The sequence below is a fragment of the Triturus cristatus genome, chromosome 12 (genome assembly GCF_964204655.1).
Source record: "Triturus cristatus chromosome 12, aTriCri1.1, whole genome shotgun sequence".
NCBI classification, from domain to species: domain Eukaryota; kingdom Metazoa; phylum Chordata; class Amphibia; order Caudata; family Salamandridae; genus Triturus; species Triturus cristatus.
Window position 1 is genome coordinate 295,182,601 of NC_140595.1, and position 25,725 is coordinate 295,208,325.

Sequence of the window (25,725 nt, forward strand, 5' to 3'; positions counted from 1 at the left end):
GTAGAGTGTTGAGGCCCAATGTTATCCAATTGGGGATAGGGGGACTCCGGTGGTGGCTGCTGGCAAGCAGGCCACAAGGTTGTGAGAGCAAAGCTCCTAGGGTTTAGCTCAGGGCAAGGTGGGGACCAAGTTAGCAAAAAAGGGGCACCCTTAGCAGCACGAGGGCGGCTGGGTGCAGGGTGCTGTTTTGAGGTCGGGTGCCCTGTTTTCAATGGAAAACCTCTGGCACAAAGAAACACTGCAGGCTCTGGGACGAGGATCTTCTGGGTGCGACCACCGCTTCGAGGGGTAAGTTGGAATGTCGTGGGTTGGTTAGGCACCGTTGGTTTGAGGAAAACACAAGGGCGTCGGGTGCAGGGGTGCCTTGGGACTTCGGGTTTTCTTACCCGCTCTGGTCAGGTCGCGGTAGGGGGGTCCTCTGGATTGAGGCGGCAGGAGTCATCTGGAGGCTTGATGCAGGTCAGGGGTTGCAGATCTCGGGTCAGGATCGCCAGGGGGACCTCCTTGTGGTGTTTTTCCACTCAAGCTTGGGCCGGGTTCAGCAGGTGCAGAGTGGGCTGGATTTGTGGTCTGTGGCTGGCACCAGAAGCTTCAGTTTAAACACGTCCGGTGTTCACGAGAGGAACAGGTCCTCCGGGGTTTGTGAGGTTGCTGGCTGCTGGACATGCCGGGATTTCGCAGGAGCAGGTTCGAGGGGAGACAGGCCTGTAGGACTGGGGCCAAGTCAGTGGGCGTCGTCCTCTTGTTAGCTCTGTTTGGCCCTTCGTCCTTCTTCCTTTCTTCTAGTAGGTAGGCTGGATCTGCCTTTTTGGTTCAGGGCTGCCCCCTAAATACTGTATGTAGGGTGTGTTTTAGGAGTCTTTAGGTCAGTAGCCCATTGGCTACTGACTTTAGGGTGACTACACCCTTGGTGTGCCAACCCCACATGGGGGAGTGAGCACAATCCCTAATCCTGATTGGGGAGTGCCTGCCATCTGCAAGATGGCGGGCACTGGAGAGTGGGCTTCACCTCGCCTCCCCCACCCGAGAGGTGGAGTTGGCAAAGGTGGGCACACCTCCTGGGCTGGCTAGTTTTTCCCGCCTGTCTTCCTGCCGAAAGGGAGGGGAGACAGGAAGGGGGCCTCCTGATAGCAGGAGAGGCTGGGGGTCGCATTACAAAGGCTGCCAGGCCTTTGAAGCTCCCCTACCACAGATGACTCTTCCTGGCCTGGGGGAGGTGTGAACATCTCCGCCCAGGAAATGCTTTGTTTCTGGGCTCAGGGAGCGTAGGCTCCCACCCTAGGTGTCCAGGGAGCCAGAAACATGTCTCGTGGTGACCGGCTGGTGTGTACCCATCAGGGAATCCACTAGAGGCTGGTCGTTTTTCAGGGGGCATCTCTGAGATGCCATGTGTGTGCATTTTTCATTAAATCCCACACTGGCATCAGTGTGGGTTTAATTGGCTGAGAAGTTTGATACCAAACTTCTCAGTTTTCAGTGTAGCCATTATGGTGCTGTGGAGTTCATAATGACAAGCTCCTAGCACCATATACTCTTAATGGCAGCACTGCACTTACAATGCCTAAGAATGGACTTAGACACTGTAGGGATACAGAGCTCATGCACCTGTACCCTCACCACTGGTACAGGGCACCCAGCTAGAGGGGTGACTGATCTATGCCAGGGAAGTGGGTTGTAGGCATGGCATACAAGGATGTGTCATGTCGACTCTTTTCTTTGTTCTGCACCAAAACACGCAATAAGTGCTGCAACCCTTAGAGGTCTTCCTGGTCACAGTGCCCTGGGTACCTGTGATACCATTTACCAGGGGTTGACCTATGGCCAGATATGCCAATTGGGTTAGTTTTGGGGAAAGAACACAGGCCCTGGGAACCTGATTGGCAGGGACCCAGGGCACACCAAAAAAAAGTGCATCAGTAGTCTGGCAAAAAGTGGGTGGGTTACTGCAACAGAAACCCACTTTCCTACAGACAATATTTGTTTCTTCAATTCGTCTCAACACTAACTTACATAAGATGTTTAATCCTGGCACAAGCCAAAATAGAGGATTCATTGTTCTCTCTTTGTTTCACATCTACAACATTTTCCATTTGTGTCCAGGTAAATCATTTTTAATTAGTCGGCCAAGAGGTACCAGTGAAGCATTGATATTTCTCCGTCATAGGGTTTTAATGAATCTATATTTTTGAACCATTTCCCGTCATCGTTTGGGGAGTCCTTTGGTGACCAGCAACTAGAAGTGTTCCTATAACAGGGCCTAAAGGCCTGAACCACTGTACCTTCAGTAACCCATCTGCCTCAAAATGTGACTCAAACTTCAGCCAATCAAAAGGAAATACGCTGCACCAACTTCCCTGGCGTCACTATATCTCATTTCTACTGCTTCTCTACTCTCCTCTGCGCTTTCTTCTTTTCAGATTTGGATTTTTCTTTTACTACTTCCCTCATATTTTACCCTGACCTCTGGCGTTCTCTAAGTTTAACTGCATCTAGACTTTCTTTCAGCGGAAACTGAATTTCTTGGAATTATGGCAGTATCTCCTAAAATGGCACTGTATAGAGACTGTAATTCCTGAGGGAATTACATTTTTAATTGAAATACTGTATCTAATGTGTGTACCTTAAGCAAAAGGCAAAGGATTGTAAGATTTGTAGGAAGCCCTCTGCCAAAAGGTGGAAGGTTTCTGAGGTGGCAGCAAAAGATACTTCAACTGTTGCACCATCTTAAGGGAATGAGTCCTTTATATCTACATCATCAAAAAGGATAGATAAAGTTTGGTCTCTTAAAAAAAGCCTTCTGTAAAGGATCTACCAAACTACAAATGTGGGTCAGCACAAACCCTCTCTCCACAGCCTACCACTACTTCCCACTTTCTCATAACCAGCGTCTTAGTCTAAGCATTGTGTAGGTCATCCTAGGGATTCAGATGAGTCAATTAAGTATTTTCCAGAAACATCTCCAACATTGGTCTGTGCAAGAGGTGATTCATTCACTTCTGCAGGACTTGGAACCTCATTATAAACTAATAAAGAACATCTGAGCGCCTAATGCACAATCTCCTACCTAAAATGTAAGAAATGCAAAATGCGAAGGAGAAGCAATTTGATAGGTTTGGAAGCACTAGAACAAGCACAGCCCTCACAGAGAGCAAAAATAAACTTTGAATTCATGAAATGGTGAAAAACGATTTATTTAAACAATGAGTGACTTGGTATCCTAAACAGACTTAACCCTTGTGAACAGCAGCCATAGCTGAGTCAGGTAATTGACCCTTTCCCCATCTCAAAACCCTCTGCCATCGAGAGCAGAACATAGTTTGGCTAGTAAAACAACTAGAACAGAGGAAGACTTCTCCTTTATGACCTGTCTGCTGTTTGTCACATGTAAACTTGCTCATAAATCATTTTGAATTTGTTTGAGATGTCCTTCCTTTCTGTATAATCTTGTAAAAGGATGTTTACTGTAAGATGACTGTCCCTTCTGGGCCTTCAGGTCCCTGGGACACATCTGACTTATGAATGAGGGTAGCTGTTTGAAAAGGGCAGGCATATGCTTCAGGTATTATTCTTGTTGGCCCACTGTGGTGACATTGTTGCTCAAGTCACGTGGCTTTTAAAGACACTGTTTACTCTAGCTGGCCTTCTCCTCATGTTCAAGCAGGGAGGTTTCTTCCATTCAAGTATGTGGTCTACTCTACCCACATGTTATGTACCACATTATACTAATGGGTCTCATGTCCCTGGAGAAACCAGGCCAGAATATTGCCTCACTGAATACTTTAGAAGGCCAGTTGCGGGACAGATGCCATCTTAAGGCCAGACACTAAACCCACAGCTGAGTCCTCCAGCTGTGGGTTTAGTGGTATCCAGTTTGGAGTCAGTGTGGGTGAGAAAGGAACCTGAGAAGCATGAGATATTAGGAAGGACCTGGGGTAGTATACAGATATCAGGCAGTAGTAGCACTGGTCACAGGACCCAACCTGGTCCTAGTATGGTGGCGTGAGGCGCTCACTATTTTGGATATTTGATTGTAATGACCCCTCTTAATGCTGACTGATTGTTCTGCAGAAGATGGTTATACCATTGATCTTTTTGTCTAGTTAGGTTCTGGCTCCTTCCCAAAGAAGCATATTGCAGCTGGCTAACATGGCATATCAGTAATCGTAATCTGTTCATATTGATTAAAGATGGCACACGGCTCTGAGGAACAACCAAGAGGTGTCTCTTTAGTCTTACAAAATAGGGCACCAGTGAAGCTTACACCAAGACCTCATTCTCATACACCATTCTCACCCTCAACGCGTGAACATCTGGAGATGGAAAGGATTGAGAAGACCAAGACAAGAAAGGAAATTAAACTGTATAGGATGAATGATGATCTTCTATAGCTGGAAACTATGGTAAACATACCTACGGGTGGAAGTCTGGCTACCGCAGATTGCTCGTGTGAATATGGCCACAGAGTTTGACAGGATTAAAGATTTTAGATGTGAACTGATGCATGAGAATGAGATTATGGCAAGTCTTGTAAAGAAAGTGGAGAACCAAATGAGAATAGCCGGTTTTAAGATCATCGAATTTGCAATGGACGAAGGGGGAATTGATCTTAAAGGATGTTTAGATCTTAGTTGGAAGAGCAACATGGATTTTCACAGGTGTCTTTCACTTAGGTATTGTGTAAAAATGGTCCAGGCTCGGGAGGGAAACACTAGACATGCATGAGGGTCCCATAGTCTCTGTTCCCCAAAAAACAAATGAAAGTGCTAAAGAACCATCTGCAACTGAGGAAAGTGTGTGGAACCAATGAGGAAAGCTTTTTATTTATATTTTAGAGCAAAATAAAAAATGTTTCCTGCTAAACTGAGACTCTTCACGGATGACAAACAGTATGTTTTTTGGTCTTTGGAGTAGACACAAGCTCCCCTGGGATAATGGACACTTAATTGAGTAGATCCCAGTTCTGTAGTAGGGGTATCTCTGTTATAGTCATAATCTAGTGAATAGTCCCGCCCATGTGCGTGGACCCCGGAGCAATAAAAAATAATCTCTAAAAGGTGACAAATCATGCAGACCTGCATACACCTTTAAGAGAGAATTTAATTTAAAGACAGATAATGCAGCCTATACCCACAGGCTACACTGTCCAGTACTTCAACTAGAATTCCACCAACATCCACAAACAGCCCTGCCTGTCTAGTTTTTCTCTGAGAAGTTGGCCTGATGTATGATGTCACTAGTTATAGTGTACACCTTATATCAGTCCAAATACCCTTATGGTGATTGGTTGTAAAGTCAACCTTATAGACCAGCTATCCTAGTGGTAGCATGGACAAGAGCAGTCTTAGGCTAAACTCTGAATGGCATGTGAAGCCAGCTGTGATACCATATATAATCCCTTGAATACCAAATGAAAGGACACCACAACAGATATATATATAAAATAAAGTGTATTTATTCTAAGCAAACCCTCAGCACTCTTTATGAGATTAGAGGTAAGTACAACACAGTCTTATTAATGCATACAGTAAGTCACACAGGTAAGTAATACAGTTAGGCCCTAGGGGCCACGCAAACCATATACTAAGTAAGTGGTATAAGAACCACTGTCACGGAAATAGAATAGGCCTAGGCCTAGGGAATCGCTGGGGCTACACTACACTAGCGTTAGTTAGGAAGTGGGAGGCCCACGGGATTCGTGTGCAGAGTGGAAACACTCACGCGTAATGCGTAAAAGTCAATAGCAATAGTACAGTTTAGAAAACGGTAGATTTAGGACACTTCCGGAGTAGCTAGGAAGTTGAGACTTGAAAACTAGACACTAGGATAGTCACTATCCTGATGAGCACCGGAGTACCCAAGTTACCTAGCCCACAGGCTGCGGGTGCATAGGGGTGAAGATGCGTCGTTTTCCTCGTCGACTCCTATGGATGCCTGAAGAAAGATGCTGACAGGCAGTCAGGGGAGAGTGTCCGGTGGATCCCAAGGCTGGGATCAAGAAGAGAAGAAACCTGCAAGCAGAAGGGACAGAGTCAAGGTCACTAGCCAGTGACCACGTGGAACCAGGAAGGAACCAGGCGATGTCGTGAAGAGTTGCAGGTGAAGGTGAAGCTTGTCGCTGCAGCCAGGAGGACCAGGAAGCGTCGAGGACGACCAGGACCAGGAGGCGAGCTGTCCCACGAAGGCTCTTGCTGTCGGCGGCGTCGAAGTTGGACTAGGACTCACCAAGCCTTGGCAAGCGGAACCCACGAAGAACAAAGGACTTGCTTCTGGTGCAGACCAGGAAGGTCTGGGGTGCTTCTTCTTTGCAGAGAAGCGGGAGCCAGTCTGGAGGAGCCAAACCAGCGCAGAAGATTTCACGGTGCGTCGTCACAGAGGCCACTAGCCAGCGGGCAAGCAACCGGACAGACGCGGCAAGCAGGAAAATGCTGAAGGGCCCCACGCAGGACTCGTGGAGTGTGGGGGGCTGATCTTCGGTGCAGATGGTGCTTGGGGTTGGGGCTTCTCAATCCCCGGTGCACAACTTCGAGGGTACCTCAGAAGCTGCGCTGTAAGTTACTAGCCACTTTTCCCAGGTAGCCGGTCCCACGTCGCTCGTCGCCTCCACGGATCTCAGCTCTGCTGCAGATGTGGATGAGGGTCGGAGAAGTCTGGAAGTCAAGGCTCTGGTCGGGCTCTGCAGTCGGTTCCTCGTAGAACGGTCGCAAAGCAAAGGGTAGTCTCTTGATGGTGCCTGTTGGCACAGGGTAGCCACTCCTTGGCTACAAGGGAGATTCTTCAGTCTTCTTCTTTCGTCGAATGTCGAAGGTCCAGAGTTTCTGTTCAGTTTTGCAGGTTCAGGATAATCCAAAGTCTTGAGGCCCAACTCCCACTCTTATACTAATCTGGGGGGCTGGGATACCTGCTAGGTCACGCCTTATGGGTGGGACCTGGGAGGGGGTGGTTACACCCACTTCCCTTTGTCCAGTTTCGCGCCAGAGCTGGGGCTGGAGTGCCCCAGCGCCGGTTTGAACTGGACTATGCAAGGAACACCTTGTGTGCCCCAGGCATGTCTCATTCCTTTCAGCCCACCCTGCCCCAATACACTAAAGGCTGTCTGGGGAGGTGCTAGCACCTCCCCAAGCAGGAAACCTATTGTCCAGGCCTCCCTGGCTGGGATCACTCCCAGCTGCAGGAGGTCAGACTTGTGTCGTGGCAGCAGCATCCATTTTGTGATGCTGAGGCTTTGGTCAGAGGCTAACAGTTGAAGTATGATTTTAACATGTCTCTCCCTCTAGAAGGGAGGAATAATATCCTCATCACCAGAAATGGTATGGGGGTATTATTCCAAAGTGTTAGACACCTTACACGACATGTTTTGATACAGCCCAACCATAGTTACCATAACCGTTTAAGATTATAAGGCACTTTAAGAGTATATGGTAGGCTATATCATAGAACAGCTATAAGGACATGGTTCCGAAAGCTGCAGACAGGCTCAGCTCATGCTAGAGCACCATCTCACATGTTACCAAGCACTCTGCCTCCAGGATTGTTAAGGCCTGCCATAGGAGTGACTGATAGGTACACATGTGTCTATATATAAGGTAGATATAGATATACTATACCTAAGCAAGGGGTGATTACACGACCTTGCCCCAGCTGAGTGATCAGCCAGTTGTGTCTGATTGGAAGGCCAGACCAGGGGTGGCATAATACATGCTGCAGCCCCTGGGAGGCCTAGGGTACACCTATGCCCTGGGTACCTAGGGTACACTGTACAGGGTCCAATAAGGTGATCCTTACCAATTGGTTATGTACCTAGGGTACATGGAGTCCATTTTAAAGAGAGAGCAGACAGCCTGAGACCCTGAATGGCAGGATCTCAGGCCAACTAAGTCGAAAAACCGGCTAGACACTAGGCAAAAAGTTGGGGGTAACCATAGTCAGATATCCACCTTCCTACATTCTCCACAAAGGAAAAAACCCTGCCTCTACCAGCAAAAGCCTCTGGAATGATAGAGAGGAAGGAGAGGACAGACAAGCCCCATAGGCTGCCATTATGTGGCTTGGAACAGGATACTGTGCCTTTAAGAAAACTTTCCAGTTTTCCAGAACTTTCCCCAGTATCCCAGAATGCCCAGCAGGTCCCATTTACTTTCAGTTCTTTTTTCCGGCTCCTGCTAGCAGGACCCTGGAGCATTGAGCTCTCCCCTTTCAAGGGTTTAATTGAGATTTTGGCAATTTTTGTCATTTTTTCTTGTGTTTAGTAGCTGGTACTGTCAACATGCCTGGCTTGTTCGACAAGTGCCCGGAATGTGGTCGAAAGAAGGCTAAAACTGATCCACACGAGGTGTGCATAGGTTGCCTTCCCCAGTCCCACGTGCCTGAAAGCTGTACCATCTGCCACTCGTTCTCTGCAAGGACCCTGAGGGACAGAATGAAGATCAGGCTTCAAGTTCTGGAGGAACGAAGACTGAAGGCACCAGGTGGGTCTGGAGGGGCTGATTTGGCCCATACTGAGGCCTCTGGGGGGCTCCCCAGGGGCAGGAAGACCAGTAAGCGCTCCCACTCCCCGTCGACGTCGAGGGCGTCGACGGCGACGTCGAGGAGGATGACCACCGTCTGTTCGCCGTCCCCCCAGGGCTCTGGGGAGAAGCGGCGTCGACGATCGCCGTCGAGGGACGTGAATAGGCCGCCGTCGACTACATCGGCGGCGACGACGCCGTCGTCGGCCCCGTCCAGCGGTCGTCGTCGAGATGGGACCCGGCGTCGGCATTCGCCGTCGAGGGATCGCAGCTCGCCGTCGATGAAGAGGAGAAGGAGATCGACGTCGAGACGCTTGAGGTCGCCGTCGAGGCGCAGGTCGCCGTCGAGGCGCAGGTCGCCGTCGAGGCGCAGGTCGGCGTCGAGGCGACGATCGACGTCGAGGAGTAGATCGACGTCGAGGAAGAGAGTCACCGGGATCGGTGTACTCGGTGGTGTATGCGCCGCCGCAGATGCCTCCGTCGCCTCCTCCTCTCCCGCCGACGCCGCCTCCACCGCCACCACCACCTCCACCGCCACCTCCACAAACACCTCCACCGCCGCCACCTCCACCACCGCCACCTCGGCCGCGGGCGCTGCCTCCGCCGCCCCAGCCTCTGTCGCTGCCACGCACCCCTGTGGGGCCGCCGCCGGTTCCTCCGCGGTCGGTTTCCCTTCCACGGTACCAGACTCCGCCGCAGGGGACCCCGAAACCACGACGCCCACGGTCGCCTGGACCAGAGAGGCCGGTGGACAGGCCGAAGCCGAAGAGGTCGCGCTCCCGCTCTCACAGGAGGAGAAGATCACGGAGCCGTGGACGGTCTTCGTCGGACTCAAGACGACGCCGTAGGAGGTATAGGTCCAGGTCGCGCACGCGCTCCTCGGACAGAGGCCTTTCCCCGACGCTGTCGGACTCCCCGGGGACGAGGGTGTCTCCGGTGGACGACCTGGTGTCTTTCCAAGAGGTGCTGTTGCGAGGGGCTGCAAAGTTGGGTATCACGGTGACGGTTCCAACACCCACGACGTCCGTGATATTCGAGACGCTTCATAAAAAACACCTGTCTCGCCCCCTACTGCCTTTGGTACCAGGACTGGTGGAACCCGCCTTGGAGCTGTTCCTTACTCCCGCGACGACGAAGGCCGCTCCTTCCAGGCTCATGAAAAAGTACAGGGCCCCGGAGTCGGATCCGTCATTTCTGAGAATGGACCCGAAGCCGGATTCGGTGATCGTGACGGCGGCAAGGAAACAACATGCGACCGCCCCGGCCTCCACGGTTCCACCCGACAAAGAAAGCCGCTGGCTGGATTCTGCGGGCAGGAAGGTGTGTGGCACCGCCGCCACCACCATGAAGGCGGCGAGTGCAGGGGCTTTGTTGGGCCGTTACGACTGGGCCCTGTGGGAGTCCCTGCAGCAATATGCAGACCTCCTGCCACGGGACAAGAAGGAGGACTTCTTGGAGACGGTGCGCGAAGGCATGCTGGTGTCGAATCAAACGATCAGCGCAGCGGCGGACGTAGCTTTATTGGCCGCCCACGCCTACTGTCACGGCGTCCACCAGCGGCGTCATTCGTGGTTGCGCCTGACGTCCCTCAAGCCAGAGGCGCAGCAAAGAGTGGCCAACCTGCCCTTCTCGGGGGAAACCCTGTTCGGGAAGCATGCGGACGATGAGATGGCCCGCATGAAGGCTGAAGCGGAAACCCTGACGGCCGTCGGGTTGGAGAAGGCCGAGAAAAAGAAGCACCCGTTCCAAAGGAGGTTCGGATCGTCGGGCAGAGGGCGAGGGCAGGGCTCGGGACAGCAGCAGCCACAACAGCAGCAGTTCCGCAAGCCCTTCCAGAAACGCCAGAGGGGTAGAGGAGGCCAGCAGGCTACTACCACAACCAAGGGCCCGGCCGGGTCTCGGCCCTGAGCGGTTACTTCCCCCTCAACCGTTACCCACTCCAGTGGGGGGAAGCATTCAATTTTTTCCGGCAGAGTGGAGAAAAATTACTCGGGACAAGTGGGTGCTGAATATTGTTTGCAATGGATACAGTCTTCGGTTTATCAGCCCGCCTCCAGCGATTCCGCCGGTCAGCTCTCGATTCCAGCTGAGAGAGCTCCAGGCGGAGGCAGACATCTTGTTGAGAAAAAAGGCGGTAGAAGAGGTACCTCTGTCTCAAAGGGGAAGAGGTCTGTACTCCTTGTCCTTCCTAGTTCGCAAGAAGGACAAGAACGAGTTCAGGCCCATTCTGGATTTGAGGCAGGCAAACAAATGGATTCGCAGAGAGAAGTTCCGTATGCTTTCGTTGCACCAGATTTACCCTCAGCTGCAACGTGGAGACTGGCTCTGTGCCATAGATCTACAGGATGCGTACTTCCATGTGCCCATAGCAAGGAAGCACAGGAAGTTCCTGCGATTCCAAGTCGGCGCCAATCACTATCAATACACAGTACTGCCATTCGGGCTAAAATCTGCGCCCAGGACTTTTTCGAAGTGCATGGCGGTGGTGGCGGCACACCTGCGGAAGAACAAGGTGTTTGTCTACCCGTATCTGGACGATTGGCTGATCAAGGCATCATCCTTCGCGGAAGCGCAAGAACACTTCCGATGGACGTGCGAGCTCTTGTACAAGCTGGGGTTACACGTCAACATGTCCAAGTCGGTCACGACTCCGGTCCAGTGCATACAGTACCTGGGGGCCTCCATCGATACGCGGTCAGCAAGCGTGTCTCCTTCGGAGGAGAGACGGTTATCACTCCTTCGGAAGGCTCAGGACCTCAGGACTGCTCCATCGACAACAGTGCGGAAGGTGTCGTCTCTACTGGGATCGATGGCCTCCTGTATCTTCCTCATGCCTCACGCTCGGCTGCACATGAGACCACTGCAGGAGTGTTTGGAGGATCAGTGGGATCAGAGGACAGGCTCTTGGGACGACAAGATACGCCTGTCGCTGCATGCTCTTCAGTCTCTGAAGTGGTGGTGTTCGGCGGAAAACCTCCTCAAGGGGGTTCCCTTCCACAAGGACATTCCCACGACGAGTGTCATGACGGATGCGTCTCTCCAGGGCTGGGGAGCGCATTCCGGGGACTTGCAGATTCAGGGGAAGTGGTCTGCTTTGGAAGCGACGTACCACATCAATTTCCTGGAACTCAGATCTGTCTTCCTGGCACTGAAGGCCTTCCTTCCGTCCTTCAAGACCAACTCGCTGCTGATACAGACGGACAATACAACCACGATGTATTATCTCAACAAGCAGGGGGGGTCGAGATCGCGCACTCTGTCGCAGGAGGCGCAGGCGATCTGGCGCTGGCTGCTGGCCAGAGGACTGACGATTACGGCCACGCATCTGCCAGGGGTGCAGAATGCTCAGGCGGACGCCTTGAGCAGGCTGATTCAGGAAAACCACGAATGGGTCATAAACGACGAAGTACTAGGAGAAGTCTTCGCAAGGTGGGGGACTCCAGACGTAGATCTGTTCGCCACCGCCGAAAACAGCAAATGCCGAGACTTCGCATCCAGGCACTACCAGCGGGGGACGCTGGGGAATGCGCTATGGATCGATTGGTCGAACAGCTTTCTGTACGCTTTTCCACCCATTCCCCTGATTCCGGCGGTGCTCATCAAGTTGTCCCAGTCCAGGGCGCGGATGATCCTGATCGCCCCGGAGTGGCCCAGGCAGTGGTGGTTCACGGACCTTCTTCACCGGTCTCGCTTTCCTCACATGCGGTTGCCGTGCAGGCCGGACCTTCTCACGAAGTTCGGGGGGCGGATAGTGCACCCCAACCTCTCGTCTTTGAGTTTGGCAGCATGGCTCCTGAAATAGTGCAATATGGCCATCTGAATCTACCAGACGATTGTATGGACATTCTGAAGGAGTCTAAGCGACCTTCCACTAGAACATCCTATGCTTACAAGTGGAAGAGGTTCTGTATCTGGTGTAAGTCCAAGAACTTTGATCCGACGACATGTAAGGAAGATGTCATCCTTCCATACCTTTTACATCTGGCGCAGTCTGGCCTTAATTTCCATTCCATTAAGGTTCATCTGGCTGCTTTGACTGCTTACAGGAAATGCCCTTCACAGACTTCCTTCTTTCAGATCCCTGTGGTCAAGGATTTTTTGGAAGGCTTGAAGAAAGTGTTTCCTCCCGTCAGACTTCCCTCGCCTTCCTGGGACTTGAATGTGGTGCTGTCCAGACTGATGAAGGAGCCTTTTGAACCCATTCACAAGGCTTCATTGCAGCACCTATCCTGGAAGGCGGCGTTCCTAGTGGCCATTACATCGGCCCGCAGGGTGAGTGAACTTCAGGCATTATGTTGTCAAGAACCTTATACTGTATTTCATGCTGCTAAGGTTGTGATGCGTACTCACCCTAAATTTCTTCCTAAGGTTATCTCTGATTTTCATGTCAACCAGACCATAACTTTACCTACGTTCTTTCAGAATCCCTCGTCGCCAGCGGAAAGGTCTCCATTCCCTGGATGTTCGGAGGGTGTTGAAATTTTATCTGGATAAGACCAAGGATATTTGTAGGTCTGACCAATTGTTTGTTAACTATGGCTCAGTCAGGACGGGTCTTGCGACCTCTAAGCAGTCCATTTCTCGGTGGATTGTGTCCTGCATTCAATTGTGTTATCAAAAGGCTAATAAGACCTTAGGGGGTAAACCTAAGGCTCATTCCACCAGGGGCAAAGCTGCCACGACGGCTTTGCTGCGTAATGTTCCGATTGCGGAAATCTGCAAGGCGGCCACTTGGAAGTCGGTCCATACCTTTGCTGCGCATTACTGTCTGGACACGGATGCCAGGGCAGATGCTCAGGTTGGGCAGGCTTCGCTGCGAAATCTGTTCGCACAGTAGTGGTAGTGTCTTGTGGGTTCTCCACCGCTTTTGTTGTGTGGGGATGGGCTTGCCATTCTATTCACTAGATTATGACTATACACAGAGATCCCCTACTACAGAAGGAGTAGTTTCTTTTCTGTAACTCCAGTTCTGTAGTAGGGGTATCTCTGTTATAGTCATAAGCGCCCGCCCTCCTCCCCGGTGGAGAGATACTTATTCATATGTAGAATGCTACAGGTCTGGCGTGCTACGCCTTCAAAAAGAACTGAAAGTAAATGGGACCTGCTGGGCATTCTGGGATAAGTTATGGAAAACTGGAAAGTTTTCTTAAAGGCACAGTATCCTGTTCCAAGCCACATAATGGCAGCCTATGGGGCTTGTCTGTCCTCTCCTTCCTCTCTATCATTCCAGAGGCTTTTGCTGGTAGAGGCAGGGTTTTTTCCTTTGTGGAGAAAAACTAGACAGGCAGGGCTGTTTGTGGATGTTGGTGGAATTCTAGTTGAAGTACTGGACAGTGTAGCCTGTGGGTATAGGCTGCATTATCTGTCTTTAAATTAAATTCTCTCTTAAAGGTGTATGCAGGTCTGCATGATTTGTCACCTTTTAGAGATTATTTTTTATTGCTCCGGGGTCCACGCACATGGGCGGGACTATTCACTAGATTATGACTATAACAGAGATACCCCTACTACAGAACTGGAGTTACAGAAAAGAAACTACTCCTTTTACTTTATGCGGACGATGCAGTTATTTTATCCAGGACCCCTATTGGCCTACAACGCCTAATGGACAGGTTTTCTCTGTTCATTAAGGAAAGGAAGTTGATGATTAATAAAACAAAAACTTTTGTTATGGAATGTGGTTTGGGCCGCAAAAAAACGCATTCTTATTTTATTGATGGGCATAAGGTTCAAACGGTGGACTCTTTTAACTACCTAGGTATTACTTTCTCCAAGGCAGGTAGTTGGTCCAGCGAGATCACCCATGTTAGGGCCAGAATGGCGAAATGTGCCCACGGGGTGTTTAAGTTTGCATCCAAAATAGGGGATAAACGGCTTAAAGACATGTTAAAAATCTATCAAATGAGGTGTCTTTCAATTGCTCTTTATGGTGCTGGTGTATGGGGGCATGTTACGACCGGGAGTCTACAAGTGGAGGAAAACCTCTTCCTAAAAAGACTCCTAAGTTTACCCATATCGGTTTCTACCGACTTGGTGCATAGGGTGTTTGGAATTCAACACCTTTCAGATTCAGTCGCCCTTAGACCACTTATGCTGTGGCGTGCTATCTGGATAAAGGAAGAGACCTCCTTAAATAGAGCTATCATTAAAGATTGTCTCTCTATTGATAACCATCTAAAGATTCCATGGGTCAAATTTGTTATGGGTTGCTTTTTAGAGATCTATGGTCTCAATTTAAAAGAGGATTGTTATGCTGCCTCTAGTTTGACCAAAACTGAGATGAAATCTGTTTTTATGAGCCACAAGTCTGAGCGGCGTGGGAGGGCCAGTGGTAATCTAACTACTTGTTTGCTCTACGGAAGTTTTTGTGAGACGATAGGTTATCAACTGTATTTGAGCTTTGTAACCAGACCCTCCCATCGGCTCGTACTGACAAGATTACGTTTTGGGATTGTTCACCATTTGGTGGCGTTTCCAAGTATCAAAAAACACCCGATTGGTCCCTGCCCATGTGATAATATCACTGCACAAAGCACCATGCACTTTTTACTGTTGTGTACACTTTATGGCAATTTCCGCTCAGCCTTTTTAAAACCTTTTTTTAAGAAGTATGGAGTTAGGAATGTACAAGACTCTATGAAATTGTTATTTAACCCGCCACCTGATGTTTGCTTTTTTACTGCCACCTTTCTTCTTCAAGCCATCAAAGCAAGGCCTAGTATGATATTTTAACTGTTTTTTACCTGTATTTTAATTGCCTGATTGATTTTGTAGTGTAAAGGGTGTTTGAGGGTTTATTATTCTGTCTGTATTTACATGATGTTTGTTTCTTACAATGTACTGATTGTGCTTTTATGGACTTTGTGTTTAAGCTCCGAATAAAGCCTTATGAAATGAAAAATGAGTAGATCTGAGGGTTAGGGTGCTTGAGATGGGAACACCTAATGCTTCAAGCTGCATTGATATGTAAGATTGTGGTTAATTTCTTATGTTGCAGACTGAGTGTCTCTTGTATGGAGCAGTTGATGCCTCTGAGTTCTGGGTTATAGCAGATTCTGTTGACTAGCCAGAGTTGCCAGGTTGGACGGAGTGCTCTAAAAAGTGTGTGGGTCTAGTGCCGTTAACGCTCACAAACTGTCCTTATTAAGTAAAGTGTTCTATTGTTTTCTGTATGTGATTACACCTGAACCCCACATTAGACAATCCATGTTAGAGATTAATTTTTGTTATCTTGTTAATATTATGCAACTGGTGTGAAAGAAGTTGACTGAGAAGTAACTCGTGCTTTTAAATTGTTTTGCATTTGCTCTTTTGTAGATCCTGTAGTGAAGGAGCAATGTCAGCCAACTTCGGACAATACTGTGCTTTCCAGCAGCTTGACAGCAGCACGGTGAAAACTGGAAAAAAACAACACGGGTAAAGGTTCCTAACTACTTTTCCAAAGAGGGGGCCCTTGTAACCCCCAGAAGGAACCTCGCCTCAACAGCGGAAAAGCGAGTGTCAGCAGTGGAACAGAGGGGTAGTTATGGTAATCCTCAGGGTAGCCATAGTGGGTGGGAGGGAGTTAATGGGCAATTATTTTCCAGATGTGTTCTAGCAGATAAACCCCAGATTTATGTACTGTAGACATTTAACATTTGGAAGGTTACCATAACTTGTATTATCATCTCATTGGGACGCAGTCTACAGTCTTGACACCACTTGTGTCCTTGTTTGCTTTTTCACTAAAATGTTTATCCTGAGGTTTACCGTTCTTGATGTACTCTGAATATATACTTTGTTGCTCTAACCTTTATTAGATTGATATCCTTTTAGGTATCGGTACATGTCCTGCTCGAATCTAGGTTAAAAGTTTATTATAAAAACAGAACATAGCAAAGTGGCCCATTACTGATCAATGTTCTACAAATATATTTTTCTGCTATTGTTGTCGGTCTGGAAGTTATGTAGCCAGCAAGACAAATAGATTGCAATAGAGCATAAAGGTAACCAATGCAAGATGATGAGATAGCAGATGAAAAAATTGTGGTTTCGGCTTCAGTATTGGGACAGTGGTCTATATAACATGTCATTTGTGATTGCTCAAGCCTTCCTTCAGGGGTCTAGGAGATTGGTGATGGAGAGATATCTGAAAGAGACTGTTATAGATTTCTTACCTTAGAATTTCCCCCAGGCGTCAGACTGGATCCGGAGATTTTTCTTTAGCAGTACCCCTATGTGTCGGTAGGTGGCTTCGGACGACTCTGCTTCTATTGTCGGCGTCGTGCTCGCCGAGATGTCGTGGTGCTACTTAGATGCCGCCCCTGCACGCTGACATCAGTTCTTTCTTTTTCTGCACCAGCCTAGTGCAGATCTGGCGGGAGCTACCCCTTAGCCTATTTTTTGCTAACTTTTTGTCAACATCTTTTTTGAATCCCTCGACTCCTGGTGGACGAAGGATGTCCATACGTCGGACCGGCTTCAAGCCCTGTGTCGCCTGTCACAAGGCGATCTATCTGACGGACCCGCACCTCGTCTGCTCATGGTGTCTGGAGCGCGACCACGACCCAAACTTGTGCTCCGACTGCCGGGCGCTGAAGACTTAGTGGGAGCGGTCCCGAAAGTTGCTGGAGGCCAGGCGGTTGGCTATGCGTCACTCCTCGTCCTCCTACAAAAACCAAGAAAAGTTCTCTGCCTCTTAAAGCTTCCACAGATGCTCATATAGAGGCAACAATTACAAAGGTCGCAGCAACGGAATGTTCGAGGCAAATGAGCTGCAGAATTCACACTTTGTGCATAGATCGCCATCTGTTGTTGGGCTCTGATGCTGGCACCTTGTTGTTGTCTTAGAAGAAGTCTTTTGTAGTCACAAGATAGGTGACTCCTCCCTTGGACGATAGTGCGCATGGGCATCGACTCCATCGTCACATTGTTTTTGTCTGCCATCGGGTTCGGATGTAACTTTGGCGCTTCTGTTCGGTACCATGTTATCCCAACCTTTTCGACACGCAAACCATCGCAAACTCAACGGTATTGTTTTCATTCACGTGCCTTTCGACGCACTAACTCAAATACTCGATTCCGGTCGTCGATGCGGGCTACTGGGCCTATCGACGCCTTTCGGACCTACGGCTAATGGAAAGGACTCCATTCAAAAAATGCCCCCAGTGTGGAGCTAAATTCCCACACAGCGACCAACACAAGGTCTGCAACCTCTCTCTCGCCTGAGCACGAGGAGAAAACTTGCCAAGCCTGCGCCACCTTCCAGTCCAAGAAGATTATTCGTGATCGCCGGGCCCGACGACACGTTATGGCGCACCAGGCTGCACCGGTGCCAGAAGACATCTTCGATGAAGTCCCCAACGTTCCGGAGGCAGAGGATTCGGAGGATCTGGACATCATTTCCGAGGCAGACCACGCCGACGACCACATCACTCCAGGTCAACGAGTGAGTGTGAGAAAGTGGCTCTGTATATACCGTTCCTTAATAGGTACAGGGTGTACAGAGTCCACAGTCCCCCAGGGTTTGACAGAGGTTAAAGTTAGGTATAACCTTACTCTCTAAAGTGGTAGCTTGGTCGAGCAGTAAGGCAGTATCAGAGGACAGTGTAAAGCGTTTGTTGTACACACTCAGTCAGCAAATGGTCTCACACACTCAATAACTGAACTCTAGGCCAATGGTTTATATATAAAAAATATATGCTTGTTTTATTTTAGAACCAACACTTGGAGTTAAAATATACTTTCTCAACAGTAGATGTTTCATATAAATACTTTTGCAATATGCAATAGACTTTAGTAAACAGTTACAAGTGGTTGCAGTAGGCAACTCTATTTTTAAACACAACAATACATTGAGCTCAATGGTAAATTCAAGTTATTTGCAACAGATTACTTTTTAGATTACTTTTGAAATTCCAGGACTGGATCCTAGATTCAGTCCTGGGTCAGTTCTCAGAATCAAGTGATGAAAGTCGACTTAAGTACTGTAATGATTTTTAACTAATATTTAGCTATGTTAAAAGTTGACACTTAGAAAATATTTCATAGAAAACAGTCAATGATTCCCTATGGAAGAAAATGCAGGTTACAGGTACAGTATGTTCTCGTTACTTTTGTAATACAGTACTGGGTGCCTAGACTCAGTACTGGGACCTTTATCCAAAACAGGTAAGTAATTACGTTTTCAGATAATATACGATTTTTGAAGAATATTTAAAGATTGCAGAAATCGACACTTAGATGAAATTTCACAGAAAAACAGTCAATGGTTTCCTATGTAAGAAAATTGAGTTAAGGGTAAGTACAGTTGTAAATATTTTTCAGAGTCAGTGCTGGGCGCCAAGATCCAGCACTGGGAGCTCACCTAAGAGCAGGTGAGTAAACTCGTTTTTGTCACTCGGCTGATTTTTGGTGAATATTTGAAGATTTGATAAGTCCACACTTAGAAGAAATTTCAGGAAAAAGCCAGTCAATGTTACCTTATGAGGAAAATAGAGTTGGCGGTTTAAGGGTAAGTACTCGACTGGCAGAGTTGAGGTTCTGGGCACAGACTCGGGGGTCTCCCAGGGTCAGGTAGGTACAGTTGGTTCACCCTCAGCGGCTCTAGGGCGGCCGGGCGCAGAGAGTTTAGACCCAATGTTATCCTATGAGGGATAGGGGGGCCTTGTTTGGTGGCTGCTAACTGGCAAGCCACGCGTCTGTGGGAGCTGGGCTCCTGGTCACTTACTCAGGGCAAGTGGGGAAGTAGGTAGGAGTAGAGTTTTCACTGCCAGGGCCACTCGGGCGGCTGGGTGCAGAGTGCTTTTGAGCGTTCGGGCGCTCAATTGATTTCAATGGGAAATCTCCGGTTAAGAAAAAGACTGCAAGCTCGGGGACGAGGACTCTTCAGGTGCCACCACCACTTCGAGAGGTAAGTTGGGTAGTTAGAGGATAGGTAGGTACCCCGGGATTGGGCACAGGGGGCCGTGGGGCGCCGCGTGCAGGGGTGCCTTTAGGTGTCGGGAAATCTTACCCTCTGTTGATCGCGGTTGGGGGGGCACCTGGTTCTGAGGCTGCAGGCTTCTTCAGGAGTGTCGAGGGAGGTCTTTGGGTGCTGGACTCGGGGTCACAGTCGCTGTGGGGTCGTCCTCAGGGTCTTTGTTCACTCCGGCACTGGCCAGGCTCGGCTGGTGCAGAGTGTGCTGGGTTCGCGGTTCCGGGCTGCTGCCAGGGGTTAGAGATAGGTTTCGAGTAGAGCCTCTACCTATGGGAGTCCCAGGGGCTTAGAGCCAAAAGGGTAGCCAGGTCCTCCGGGGTTTGTAAGGTTGCTGGCCACAAGAGATGCCGGGTTGGAGCAGGAGCAGGTTCGAGGGTCGACAGGCCGGTAGGGCTGGGGCCAAAGCTTTTGGTATCTTCCTCTTTTTAGCAGCTGCAGGGCAGGTCTTCTTTCTTCTTGCTCTCCTTTGTAGTTTTGAATCTGGGGAAGGAAGGTTCAGGGTGCCCCTAAACACTAGATTTAGGGACGTTACAGGTGGGTGAAGGGCAGGGACCAATGGGTCCCTGTCCTGGGGTGGGTACACCCCCTATCCTGCCTCTCTCCTGTGGGAGGGGGGCAGCAGCCTAGTCCTGATAGGGTAGGGCTCCCCATCTTCAAGATGGCGAGAGCCCGGAGATGTGCTTCACCTCGCCTTCCCCACCTGAGGGGTGGTGTTGGCAGGCTGGCACATCCCCTGTCCTTATTTGGGTTTTCCGGCCAACGCTTCCCGCCAGTGTGGGGGGTTGCAGGGGCCTGGGGAAGCTCACAGAGGCGGCATGCCTTTAAAGCTTCCCCCTGCCCATCCTGGGGGAGGAGATTTAGCACCTCGCCCACGATGTGCATTGTTGCAGGACCAGGGGAGCAGGGGCTCTCCTACCCAGGGGTCCAGCAACATGTCTTCTGGGTGGCAGCCTAGGCAGCCTCAGAGCAGACGTGGATTTGTAGGTTAGGTTCGAGGGGGCACCTCTAAGATGCCCTCTGGGGTGCTGGATACATTAAATCCCACACTGGCATCAGTGTGGGTTTAATGTGCTGAGAAGTTTGATACCAAACTTCTCAGTCTTTAGTGTTGCCATTATGGTGCTGTGGAGCTCGTGTTTGACGAGCTCTCAGCACCATGGACTCTTAAATGGCAGCACTGCACTTACAGGGCTCATGAATGGACCTGGGCATTGTAGGGGCACAGGTCTCCTGCTCCTGTGCCCACACCATTGGCATAAGGCACCCAGCTAGAGGGGTGACTGATGTTTGCCATGGCAGTGTATGTGATGGGCATGGCACACAGGGATGTGTGCCATGTCGACTTTGTTTTTGTCTTGCACCCAAACACTCAGCCTGCAAAGGCAGTGTGTGTGTGGTTAAGGGTACAGGGCCTCTAAGAGTGGCACACGGAGTGCTGCAGCTCTTAGAGGCCTTCCTTGGTCACAAAGCCCTGGGTACTTAGGGTACCATTTACCAGGGGCTGACATGTGGCCAGGGTTTGCCAATTTGGGTTTGGTTTGTTTTAGGGAAGGAACATAGGCCCTGGGCACCTGATTGGCAGGAGTCCAGGGCACACTCAGTCAAAGTACATTCAGCAATTCAGCAAAAAGTGGGGTCATACCATGCAATAAAGATGGCACTTTCTCACAGTGAGTACAACTGCCCCTGCCCCGACCCCACCCGAAAAAAAGGCGGCTTCGGTCAGGACTTCGCCTGCAGGCCCCAGTCGCGACCGAAACAAAGCTTCAGAAGCCCCGCCCCCGGGCCCCGCTCCGAAGACAAAGGAAAAGCCTTCCACCTGCTCAGGACTGAGCAAGCCGCATGTCAGTGTCCCGCAAACACCATCGGCATCAAAGTCTGGAGCACATCCGTCTCCAAAAAGGCCTCGGCACCAAAAGAACAAAAGGCCTCGGATCTGAAACCAAAACACTCGGAACCGAAAAAGATTTCTGACTCGACACTGAAGCGGAGGGATCCAACAACCCCTTCAATGGCTCCAGAGCAGAAATCTAAATCCCACTCGGAACCGAAGTCTTACGCAGTTAAGGCCTCACTAACAAGGTTAAGAGACATGGACTTCCCAGCGAGACCGGTTGTGAGAAAGTGGCTCTGTATATACTGTTCCCTAATAGGTACAGGGTGTACAGAGTCCACAGTCCCCCAGAGGCTGATAGAGGTCAAAGTTAGGTATGACCTTACTCTCAAAAGTGGTAGCTTGATCGAGCAGTAAGGCAGTACCAGAGGACAGTGTAAAGCATTTATTGTACACACTCAGTCAGCAAATGGTTTCACACACTCAATAACTGAACTCTAGGCCAATGATTTGTATATATAAAATATATGCTTGTTTTATTTTTAGAACCACAAAGGGGGTAAAAATATACTTTCTCAGAATGAGAGGTTGAATATAAATACTTTTGTTTTAAGCAATAAATTTGTGTAAACAGTCACAGTTGGTTGCAATAAACAATCCTATTTCCTAAACATAACAATGCATTGAGCTCAATGGTAAATTCAGGTTATTTGTAATAAATTACTTTTCAGATTACTTTTGGAATTCCAGGTCTGGCTCCTAGAACCAGCCTGGGGTCAGTATTCAGAATCAAGTGATGAAAGTCGACTTAATAACTGTAATGATTTTTAAATAATATTTAGCTATTTCAAAAGTTAGCACTTAGAAAATATTTCACAGAAAACATTCAATGGATCTCTATGGCAAGAAATTCAAATTGCAGGTAGAGTACTTTATCGTTACTTTAGTAATCCAGGACTGGGTGCCTAGACCCAGGACTGGGGTCCTTATCAAAAGCAGGTAAGTAATTTCGTTTGCAGAAATGGTACGATTTTAAAAGAATATTTCAAATTTGCAAAAGTAGACACTTAGAAGAAATTTCACAGAAAAGCAGACAATGGTTTCCTATGGGAGAAAAATGAGTTAGAGGTAAGTATAGTTGTGAACACTTTTCAGAGTCAGGGCTGGGCACCAAGATCCAGCACTGGGAGCTCACCTAGGAGCAGGTGAGTAAATTCGTTTTTGTCACTTGGCTGATTTTTGGTGAATTTTTGCAGTTTTGAAAAGTTCACACTTAGAAGATTTTTTGAAGAAAAAGCCAGTCAATGTTACCCTATGAGGAAAATGAAGTTAGCGGTTTAAGGGTAAGTACTCGACTGGTAGTGTTGAAATTCCGGGCATGGACTCAGGGGTCCCCCAGTGTCAGGTAGGTACAGTTGGTTCACCCTCAGCGGTTTCAGGACGGCCGGGTGCAGAGAGAGTTGGGCCCAATGTTATCCTATGAGGGATAGGGGGGCCTTGGTTGGTGGCTGCTGTCTGGCAAGCCACGCGGCTGTGGGAGCTGGGCTCCTGGTCACTTACTCAGGGCAAGTGGGGAAGTAGGTTAGTGTAGAGAGGGCACTGCCAGGGCCACTCGGGCGGCTGGGTGCAGGGTGCTTTTGAGCCTTAGGGCGCTCAATGGAAATCAATGGGAATGTTCCGGTTTGGAAAGAGGCTGCAGGCTCGGGGACGAGGATGTTTCAGGTGCCACCACCACTTCGAGAGGTAAGTTGGGTAGTTGTAGGTTAGGTGAGTACCCCGGGATTGGGCACAGGGGGTCGCAGGGCGCCGGGTGCAGGGGTGCCTTTTGACGTCGGGAATCTTACCCTCTGGTTGATCGCGGCTGGGGTGGCACTTGGTTCTGAGGCTGCAGGCTTCTTCCGGGATGTCGAGGGGGGTCCTTGGGTGCCGGACTCTGGGTCACAGTCGCCGTGGGGTCGTCCTCTGGGTCTTTGTCCACTCCGGCACTGGCCAGGCTTGGCTGGTGCAGAGTGTGTTGGGTCCGCGGTCCCGGGCTGGTGCCAGGGATAGCAAATAGGTTTCTTGAGTAGAGCCTCTACTCGTGGGAGTCCCAGGGGCTTAGAGCTAAAAGGTTGCCAGGTCCTCCGGGGCTGGTGAGGTTGCTGGCCACGAGGGATGCCGCGCTGGTTCGAGAGTCGACAGGCCGGTAGGGCTGGGGCCAAAGCAGTTGGTGTCTTCTTCTCTTTTTAGCAGCTGCAGGGCAGGTCTTTGTTCTTCTTGCTCTTCTTGTCGTTTTCTATCTGGAATCTAGGGAAGGAAGGTTCAGGGGGCCCCTAAATACTAGATTTAGGGGCGTTACAGGTAGGTGAAGGCCAGGGACCAACGGGTCCTTGTCCTGGGGTGGGTACACCCCCTATCCTGCCTCTCTCCTGTGGGAGGGGGGCAGTAGCCTAATCCTGATAGGGTAGGGCCTCCCATCTTCAAGATGGCGAGAGCCCGGAGTTGTGCTTCACCTCGACTCCCCCACCTGAGGGGTGGGGTGGGCAGGCTGGCACATCCCCTGTCCTTGTATGGGGTTTCCGGCCAAGCTTCCCGCCAGAGTGGGGGGTTGCAGTGGCCTGGGGAAACTCCAAATGGCGGCATGCCTTTGAAGCTTCCCTTTGCTCATCCTGGGGGAGGAGATTTCTCACCTCGCCCAGGATGTGCATTGTTGCAGGCCCGGGAGAGCAGGGGCTCTCCCACCCAGGGGTCCAGCAACGTGTCTGCTGTGTGGCAGCCTGGGCAGCCTCAGAGCAGACGTGGATTGTAAGTTAGCTGTAAGGGGGCATCTTCTAAGATGCCCTCTGGGGTGCTTAGTACATTAAATCCTGCACTGGCATCAGTGTGGGTTCAATGTGCTGAGAAGTTTGATACCAAACTTCCCAGGCTTCAGTGTTGCCAATATGGTGCTGTGGAGCTCGTGTTTGACAAGCTCTCAGCACCATGTATTCTTAAATGACAGCACTGCACTTACAGTGCCCAGGAATGGACCCGGGTACTGTAGGGGCACAGGGCTCCTGCTCCTGTGCCCACACCATAGGCGTAATGCACCCAGCTAGAGGGGTGGCTGACATATGCCTTGGCAGTGTAGGTGATGGGCATGGCACACAGTGATGTGTGCCATGTCGACTTTGTTTTGTCCTGCACCCAGACACTCAGCCTGCAAGGGCAGTGTGTGTGTAAGGGTACAGGGCCTCTGAGGGTGGCACAATGAGTGCTGCAGCCCTTAGAGGCCTTCCCTGGTCACAAGGCCCTGGGTACCTAGGGTACCATTTACTAGGGGCTGACATGTGGCTAGGGTTTGCCAATTTGGAGTTTGTGTGGTTTAAGGAAGGAACATAGGCCCTGGGCACCTGATTGGCAGGAACCCAGGGTACACTCAATCGAAGTACATTCAGCAATTTAGCAAAAAGTGGGGGCATACCATGCAAGAAAGATGGCACTTTCTCACACAACCCCCCCCCCCCCCCCCCCCCCAACGAAAGGTGATGAGACTAACCTTGTCCTATGGAGTCTTCATTGTCTAAGTGGAAGAACCTGGAAAGTCCATCTGCATTGGCATGGGCAGTCCCTGGTCTGTGTTCCACTTCAAAGTCCATTCCCTGTAGGGAGATGGACCACCTCAGTAGTTTTGGATTTTCCCCTTTCATCTGCATTAGCCATCTGAGAGGTCTGTGGTCAGTTTGAACTAGGAAGTGAGTGCCAAACAAGTATGGCCTCAGCTTCTTCAGGGACCAAACCACAGCAAAGGCCTCCCTCTCAATGGCACTCCAACGCTGCTCTCTAGGGAGTAGTCTTCTGCTTATAAAAGCAACAGGTTGGTCTTGGCCTTCATCATTGGTCTGGGATAGGACCGCTCCTATCCCTAGCTCAGAGGCATCAGTCTGCACTATGAACTGCTTGGCATAATCTGGAGCTTTTAGAATTGGTGCTGAGCACATTGCTTCGTTTAGGGTGTCAAAAGCCTTTTGACAACTAACTGTCCAGTTAACTTTCTTGGGCATTTTCTTGGAGGTGAGTTCTGTGAGGGGGGTCACAATGGACCCATACCCCTTCACAAACCTCCTGTAGTACCCAGTCAAGCCAAGGAATGCCCTGACTTGGGTCTGGGTTGTTGGAGCTATCCAGTCCATGATGGCCTGGATTTTGGGTTGTAAGGGCTGTACCTGGCCTCCACCTACAAGGTGGCCCAAGTACACCACAGTGCCCTGCCCTATCTGGCATTTGGACGCCTTGATAGTGAGACCTGCACTCTGCAGAGCCTCTAAAACCTTCCCAAGGTGGATCAGGTGATCCTGCCAGGTGGAGCTAAAGACAGCAATATCATCAAGATAAGCTGCACTAAAGGACTCCAACCCAGCCAGGACATGGTTCACCAACCTCTGGAAGGTGGCAGGGGCATTCTTTAACCC

General features: G+C 49.9%; 1 protein-coding gene across 3 annotated transcripts in view; it reads left to right on the forward strand.

Annotated features, from left to right (window-relative positions):
* The window catches only part of CSNK2A2 (casein kinase 2 alpha 2), a 367,342-nt gene that overhangs the window by 316,179 nt on the left and 25,438 nt on the right, over positions 1-25,725 (forward strand). For 2 of the 3 annotated variants that reach the window (XM_085638579.1, XM_085638580.1), the window contains exon 11: positions 15,822-15,920. In XM_085638579.1, the coding sequence (XP_085494705.1) occupies positions 15,822-15,898 (77 nt within the window). In that variant the 3' untranslated portion in view covers positions 15,899-15,920. Of the gene's footprint in view, positions 1-15,821; positions 16,033-25,725 lie in introns of all 3 variants that reach the window. The other variant, XR_014972222.1, reaches the window with a different exon arrangement.